Source organism: Hippopotamus amphibius, chromosome 9 (genome assembly GCF_030028045.1).
Source record: "Hippopotamus amphibius kiboko isolate mHipAmp2 chromosome 9, mHipAmp2.hap2, whole genome shotgun sequence".
In the NCBI taxonomy this organism is placed as follows: Eukaryota; Metazoa; Chordata; class Mammalia; order Artiodactyla; family Hippopotamidae; genus Hippopotamus; species Hippopotamus amphibius.
The window spans coordinates 113,754,567-113,762,855 of record NC_080194.1 but is presented as its reverse complement, the minus strand read 5'-3'; the positions used below and the strand labels follow the sequence as shown (position 1 = coordinate 113,762,855).

At 40.6% G+C, this 8,289-nt stretch overlaps 1 protein-coding gene across 1 annotated transcript; it reads right to left on the bottom strand.

The window, feature by feature from the left end:
* Positions 1-6,819: 6,819 nt before the first annotated feature.
* LOC130861083 (ribosomal biogenesis factor-like) lies at positions 6,820-7,822 on the bottom strand. The gene has a single exon (XM_057749574.1). It carries the CDS (start codon positions 7,182-7,184, stop codon positions 6,882-6,884), a length of 303 nt encoding a protein of 100 aa, XP_057605557.1. The 5' UTR covers positions 7,185-7,822; the 3' UTR covers positions 6,820-6,881.
* Between the last annotated feature and the right edge of the window lie 467 nt (positions 7,823-8,289).

Sequence of the window (8,289 nt, the reverse complement as noted above, 5' to 3'; positions counted from 1 at the left end):
TCCATACCTCCCGTAGCCCCAGAGCCTGGACTGAACCCAAGTGGGAGCTTGACGTGTGTTAGCAAAGCCCTTAGCTTTTTTTTTTAGTCATTTATTTGGTTGCACCGGGTCTTAGTTACGGCAGGCGGGCTCCTTAGTTGCGGCAGGTGGGCTCCTTAGTTGCAGCATGCATGTGGGATCTAGTTCCCTCGCCAGCATTTGAACCGGGCCCCCTGCTTTGGGAGCATGGAGTCTTAACCACTGCACCACTAAGAGAAGTCCCAGCCCTTAGCTTTTAATTGGCCATAGGCTTTCTCTCTGCCTGACCTAGACACACCATGTGGTCTTCAGAGCAAAGGTTTGGGCTGTGTAGCCACTTCCTACCCCAAAAGAGGCCGCCACTTGTTTTTAGGCTCCAGAATTTGTTTCTTAGGCTGAAATGTGTCAAGACAAGAGCTAGGAAATCTTGTCCTGTTTGTTCTCTGGGAGATGCCAGCCTAGGAATTGTGGCAGAGATTCCAGAAGAGGCACCCATAACTTCTAGCAGAAAAATAACTCGGGGCCTGAGTTTCTTTCCTACACTAATGGGGAGAGTCATATAGGGATGCAGAGACCTTAGAAAAATAACTTTCATTGTATTTTAATTTCCTCATCTGGCAAATGTTGACTACAACACCTGAAAGTCCTTTCAAGTTCCAGAATCAGACATTTATATTTAGAAGTTGTATGACCTCAAGCAAGTAATGAAAACTCCCTGATGTTCATGACAACATAGCATATTTCGTGTTTAAATAGCTTTTTACAACCATACTATCACAGATCTCATTAAATGTTAGTGTGCCTGTGATGCAGCCATGGAGAAATTGAAGCTCAGAGAGCCTGAGAGAAATCGGCTCCAGAAGTGGTGGCATAGGAACCAAAACCAGGTTCTGGCCCTGCATCTCCCACATAACTCTGTCTTTCCTATCCACAGGGTTGTCACCAGCCCAGGAAAGGCAAGCAAGCCATGGAGACATATGGGTGCTCTAAACTTCTTGAGACCTCTGTCTCTATGGTAGCTGTCTAACTCTTTAAGAAAATGCCAAACTGTTTTCCAGAATGGTTATGCCATTTTACATTCCCAATAACTGTGTATGAGTTCCAGCTCCTCTATATGCCCCCCAACACTTAACATTCTCATCTGTTTAATTTTAGACATTCTCATAGGTGTATAGTGGTATCTCATGGCTTTAATTTTTACTTTCCTAATAACCAATGATGTTAGGCCTCCTTTTTTAAAAATGTTTATTGGCTACGTTGGTTCTTCGATGTTGCGCATGGACGCCTCCTTCTAATGTGTTTATTGGCCCTCGATATATCTTCTTTGGTGAAGCGTCTGTTCAAATCTTTTACCCATTTTTAAATTGAGTTGCGTTATTTTCTTATTGAGTTTCGAGAGCTCCTTATATATTCTGGATACAAGTCCTTTGTCAGATACATGATTTGCAAGTTTCTCCCAGTCTGTAGCTTATCTTTTCATTCTCTTATCAGTGACTTTTAAAGAACAGAAGTTCTCAATTTGGATGGTCCAATTTATCTTTTCTTAAAAATTCTTTGAAGCATGTTTTTGGTACTACATCTAATCATCTAATACATCTTTGCTTAACTCATGGTCAGAAAGATTTCCGATCAATATTTTCTTCTAACAGTTTTACAGTTTTCAAGTTTATCATTTAAAAAAAAAAAAAAAGACACTATTTTTAAGAGTTTCTTTTTTTTTTTTTTCCTGCTGCTCCATGTAGCTTGTGGGATCTTAGGTTCCCTAACCAGGGATTGAAACTGGGCCCTCGGCAGTGACAGTGAAGAGTTCTAACCGCTCGGCCTCCAGGGAATTCCCATTAAGAGCCACTTCAGGTTCACAGCAAAATTGTACGGCAGGTAGAGAAATTTCCCATATGCCCCCTGCTCCCACACATGTACAGTCTCCCTCATTATCAACCTCCCCCCACCTCCTATACATTAGTTACAATCAATGAACTGCCATTGACACACCACCACTCAAGGTACATAACTTACACTAGGGCTCGCCTTGGTGTTACACATTCTATGGGTTTGGAGGAACGTTTGACGTATCCATCACTACAGTATCATACAGAGTAGTTTCACTGCCCTAAAAGTCCTTTGTGCTCCACCCATCCTTCTCTCCCTCTCCCCCAATCCCTGGCAACCACTGATCTTTTTAGTCTCCATAGTTTTACGTTTTACAAAATGTCACATAGTTGGAATCATACAATACATACTTTTCTTCTTAAGAATGCATTTTAAGTTCCCTCCATGTCTTTTCATGGCTTGATAGTTCATTTCTTTTTAGTGCTGAAAAATACTCCATCGTCTGGATGTACCACAGTTTGTTTATCCATTCACTTACTGAAGGACATCTTGGTTGTTTCCAGGTTTTGGCAGTTATGAGTAAAGCTGCTGTAGATACCCATGTGCAGATTTTTGCGTAGACGTTAAGTTTTCAACTCCTTTGGTAAATACCAAGGAGTGTGACTGGCAGATGGTATGGTAAGAACATGTTTTGTTTTGTAGATAATTGCCAAAACTGCCTTCCAAAGCGGCTGTACCATTTTGCTTTCCCACCAGCAATGCATAAAATTTCCTGTTGCTCCACATCTTTGCCAGCATTTGATGTTGCCAGTGTTCTGGAATTTGGTCATTTTACTAGGTGTGTAATAGTAATTTTTAACCATTATTAAGTACACAATTCACTGGCATTAAGTATACTTACGATGTTGTGTAACCATCTCTACAATCTATCTCTAAAACTTTTTCATCACCCAAAAGTAGCCATTAACAGTGGACTCCCCGTTTCCCCTGCCCCAGCCCCTGAAAACCTCTATTCTACTTTTTGCCTCTATGAAGTGGTCCATTCTAGATTCCTTCATGTAAGTGGACTCACAGAATACTTGTCCTTTGTGTCTGGCTTATTTCACTTTGAATAATTTTTTCAAGGTTCATCCATGTTGTAGCACGTATCAGATTTTTTTTCCTCTTTAAGGCTAACAATTATTCACTTCATGTATACACCACATTTTGTTTATCCATTTCTCTGTAGGTGGCTATTTGGGTTGATTCCATCTTTTAGCTATTGTGAGTAATGCTGCAACCAACACTGGTGTACAGGTATCAATTGGAGTTCCTACTTCCAATTCTTTTGGGTATATATCTAGGAGTGGAACAGCTTGGTCATATAGTAATCCTGTTTAGCTTTTGGAGGAACCACCAAACCATCTTCTGCAGTAGCCTATTTTACATTCCAACTAGCAACATATGAGAGTTCCAATTTCTCCACATCCTCACCAACTCATCTTCTATGTGATAGCAGTCATCCTAATGCGTGTGAAGCGGTATCTCGTGGTTTTGATCTGCATTTCCCTAAAGATTAGCAGTGTTGAATATCTTTTCATGTGCTTATTGGCCATTTGTTTGTCTTCTTTGGAGAAATATCTTCAAGTCCTTTGCTCATTTAGAAATCTTTTTATTGTTTTTGAGTTCTTTATATATTCTGAATAATAACTCCTTATCAGATATATGACTTGCAAATTTCTCCCATTCTGTGGGTTGCCTTTTCACTGTTGGTAGTGTCCTCTGAAGCACATACCACTGACTTTTGTGTTAATAACTGGGCACCCTATAATTTTGCTAAATTCGTTTGATCAAGTAGCTTTCTTGTGAATTCTTCGGAATTTTCTCTATATAGGATCACCTCATCTGTGAATATTTTACTTTTTCCTTTCCAATTTGGATGCCTTTTCTTTTTCCTGTCTAATTGGTTTGGCTCAAACTTCTAGTACTATGTTGAATAGCAATGGTGACACTAGGTCTCCTCATCTTATTCCCGATCTTGGGGGAAAAGCTTTCAGTCTTTCACAAGGGGATGTTGGCTGTCAGTTTTTCATGTCACGTAAAGGACATTTCCTTCTATTCCTGTTTTCTAGTGTTTTATCAAGGAAGGACATTGTGTTTCGTCAAATGCCTTTTCTGCATCAACTGAGCTGCTCATATGGGTTTTTCTTTGTCCTATTAATGTGGTGAATTACACTGACTGATTTTCTTATGCTGCACCACCCTTGCATTTCTGCAATAAGCCCTTTTGGTCATGGCGTATAACCCTTCTAATATGCTGTTGGATTTAGTTTGCTTGTATTTTGTTGAGAATCTGCTAAGAACTTCTATCTTTCCACCCACTTAAAGTGTTTATATTCAATTCATGCAGTACTGTTATAACAGCTGCTTTATAGGTTTTGATATGAGCTGGCAGCTGTAAATGGACTTTTCCCTTGAGAACTGGTCATGTGGTAATTCTGGATGGTATCCTGGACATTTTGCATATTATGTTGAAACTCTGGACTCTGTCTAAATCTCAAAAATATTTTTGTTTCAGTAGGCAATTTAACCTGTCAGAAAGATAGGGTTCCTTAGACGGTTTAGCTGCCTGGGCCACCACTACAGCTCTAGCTCTATGAAGGGGCCATACCTGGGCCAAAATGGAAGAGAAATAGAATAGGGATTCCCCTTCTTCAGACCAGTGTTCCCTTTCCCTGGTTCCTCTGCCCAGACAATAACAGTTTTGGCGGCCAGAGCTAAACTGCTGCAGCCTTGCAACTTTTGCCTGCTCTTGGGGGCCAGGAGAGGTAAAAAAAAAAGAAATGGGATTTCCTATTATGTTCTCTAGCTCACAGGGTTCCTTTTCCTGGTCTTACGGCCAAAGCTAAGCTGGGTTCTTTGGGGGGTTTTGCAGCCTGGCCTCAGAGGTTAAAGCCATGAAAAAAGGAAAAACACCAAGAAATTCTGCCCTGTAAGGACTGTGTAAATTTTAACGTCCCCTCCCTAATCTGATTGCTTTTATTTTTCAGAGTCCTCAGTTAACTTTTTGTATTTTTTCCAAATTTTGGTTATAATCAGTTGGAGATAGGCTGTAGTGGGCTTATATCTTGAGCAGCACCAGAAGCTGGGAAGCAGCTTTTGAGAACTCATGAATCTGTGCTTTCACACAACTTCACAAGAGCCAATACTGTTATTTTCCACCTACATTTGCTTAAACTGATACTAGGAAGTTACATCTGAGAAGTATGAACTTGAGCTTGCTTTCACAAAAATGGCTGTCTCAGCTACAACTGCTCAAATTCAAAATAGAATTTATGAACCTGAGCTTAACTTTCACAAAAACCTGTTTCATTCTTAATTTCATCCACATTTGCTTGAACATATTTTTGAGATATTTTGATTGCAGTTTCTTTTAACAAGAAGTGTTTTTTGCTAGGTTTGCTCAAGCTCCTGTTGGAGTCTTGAAAACTTTTGAATTTGACCTTATTTTCATAAAAGACCAATGTTTCAGCTAGATTTGTACATTAACTCACCTTGAGAAATTTTGTAAACTCTTGAAAAATTTGAGAAAAACTTGTGAATTTGAGCTTTTCACCAAAACTGAAGGGTGTGCTTTGCAGAGGTCATATTTTGCCTCCCTCTATAAGGCCAGAGCTGAGGCAAAACCATGTCAAATGTATTCTAAGCTTCTGTCAATAATGCCATGTGGTACAATTTGAGGCAGCACCAATCATTTTGTATCTAGGGCAGAGACTGGGACAAACCTGGTCTGTGGATTGTTTTCGTAAAATCAGTTAGCCAAGAATGGATTTTACACGTTTAAAGAGTTGTTCAAAAGAAAAAAGGTATATGTGACAGGTCACATGTGGCCTACAAAGCTTAAAATATTTACTATCTAGCCCCAGACAGAAAAAGCTTTGACAACACTGTTCAATGGTTACCACTTCTAGATTGAAAAATGGAAAGGTACCTCTTGGAACTGGGCAACACAATGGCTCCATCTTCTGCCAAAGGATGCTAAACTGGCCAAATTTAGTACAGAGCAGCCTAGTCTAGAGATGCAGACTCTTCAGCCTTTCCATCATTACCTTTCCTCCCTGCTTCTACTACCTCTGTGGCCACTCCTCTCTCTGCCTTCCCTTTCACCTACCACTCACATGTTGAGAGTTCAGTTATTAGCTCTCTCCTCCTCTATGCTGCCCATTCAAGAAATAATTATATCTATAATCACTAAGTGCAATGGTTAAAAGCTAGGATCATAGAATCAGCCTGCCTTATCGTGCATCTATCTACCTCACTCCCTAGTTATATGATCTCAGGCAAATCACTTAATATCAGTTTCCCCAACTATAAAATAAGAGATAATACGGTTATTCTAGAAGGATTAAATGAGGTAAGGCATGTAAAGCACCCAGCATATAATCAGTCAATAAGGCTGGCTCTGATAAATGTTACCCACTACCATACTTTTGACAACCATTTATAAGCCACTCTATCCTAAATTTTTTGTTGTTTTCCTTCTGTGACAGACCAATAATTGTCCCCCCCAGGGTCCACTCTCCTCCTCTTTTAGTAATATAACCCCCAAGTTTAAATGAACATACAATCATCCAGACAGGCATTTTAGCCTTCCCCACAGGATGGTAAGAATTTGAGACTAGGGTTCTAGCCCATGGGATCAGTGTAATTTCCAGGTGCTCTATTTCCTCTTCCCCTTCCTATGGGCTGGAACAAAGATATGGGGCTGGTGCATCAGCTTCAACCATACAGATGAGAACAACCACCCAGGGGACGGTGCAACAACAAGACAGTGGGACCCTCAGTCCCCAGATGATCCTGTAATACAGCTGCTTCACTCCAGACCAGGACTACTCACCTACCTCTGGACTGTCACATGAGAACTAAACTACTTCTGAATCATTGTTTTGGAGTCCCTTTGTTACAGCAGCTTCGCCTATAGTCTAATTTTTTTTTTTTGTATAAAACATTTAATTTATTGGTCTTTTTGGGGAATTTGGTGCGTCACCAGTGTATTACAACTGAGCCATTAATCTTGTGGCTTCATCAACATTAACTGGGTTGTTTTCATGATGCTGCTGAGGAATCAGCTGTTTCTGCAGAGGCTCGAGGGAAAGGCCTTTTGAGAAGTTTGCAAGTTCCTTTTGTATATCTACAAAAGCTTTATTCATTCTGTTAATTTTTTCATCATTCACAATGTTTATCTTCTTAAGATTAGTGGTAACTGGTTTTGCTTTATTTTTAACCTTTAAGCTTTTTTGGCTGGCTATGTGGAACACATTCCTGGACTTCTGTCCTCTTAGTTTGTTCTTGGCCATTGTCAGATCTCCGATACCCTCGTGGAGCCGATCAAGTTCCAGGTGACGCCATCTGCACGCGCAGGCTCCACCTATAGTCTAATTAATACGCATCCCATACCCTTAATCTCCAACTGCCTTGCTTATGTCCCCAAAGCACCTCAAACTCAACATTTGTAAAACCAACTTCATTAACAAGTCCACTCTGCACCCCTGCTCTTCTTGCATTTCTGAACACAAAAACTACTCCAACAATTTCATGGTAACATCCCTATTGACTATTTACCCCCGGAAAGGAGAATCTGTCACTCCTACTACTCCCAGATTCAACCTGTCACAGAAACCCCACAGCTTGATATATACATCCTTCTTCTATCATTCCCTCACCTCCGATCCTAACCACCTTGGCTTTAGATGTTTCTTCATCTCTGGTAGACTCTCTGCCTTCAATTCCATACTCTACAGTACTGCTCCATTACCTTTCTTAAAAATGGATCCATTCTATTTTGTTTCTGCAAGTTCAAAGCATTCAGTCTTCATGAAACAGCCCCGGATTAAGTCTCTAGTTGATCTTCTGCACATACTCCACCCACACTATTCTTTTACTCCTCTCATCCTGTGCAAGTGCTCTTTTCCCTTTGCCTACATCAATGCTTTTCAAATGTGGTAAAGGACCATTAAAAAAATTTCCAACCTACTGTGGGTCAATGCTTTCGAAAAAACTATACACACAAATTAGAAAATTGATCACATGCTTAGATATCATAGCAATGGCCACGCTTCTCAGTGCTTACTCTTAATTACAGTGCCTGTTTTGTCATGGACAGGCTAACTGCATCCACACTGGTCTAAGGACTACACTTCACACAGGTCTAGACTAACTCTCTCTTTTCCCTGCCTGGTGAACCACCACCCATCCACCTGCCGTGTCCATCACCACTGCCTCCATTATGCTTTCCCTGACATTTATGCCCCACAGTCACATCCTATTCAATACATCCACCACCTTTTCTTATCACGTCATTACAATTTTTTTGTCAAATGTCAAAGAGCAGCAAGCTCTCTGAAGTCAGGGATATGTGCAAGTCACCCCTGAATCCCGAGCCTTGTGCCTGTCATGTGGTAG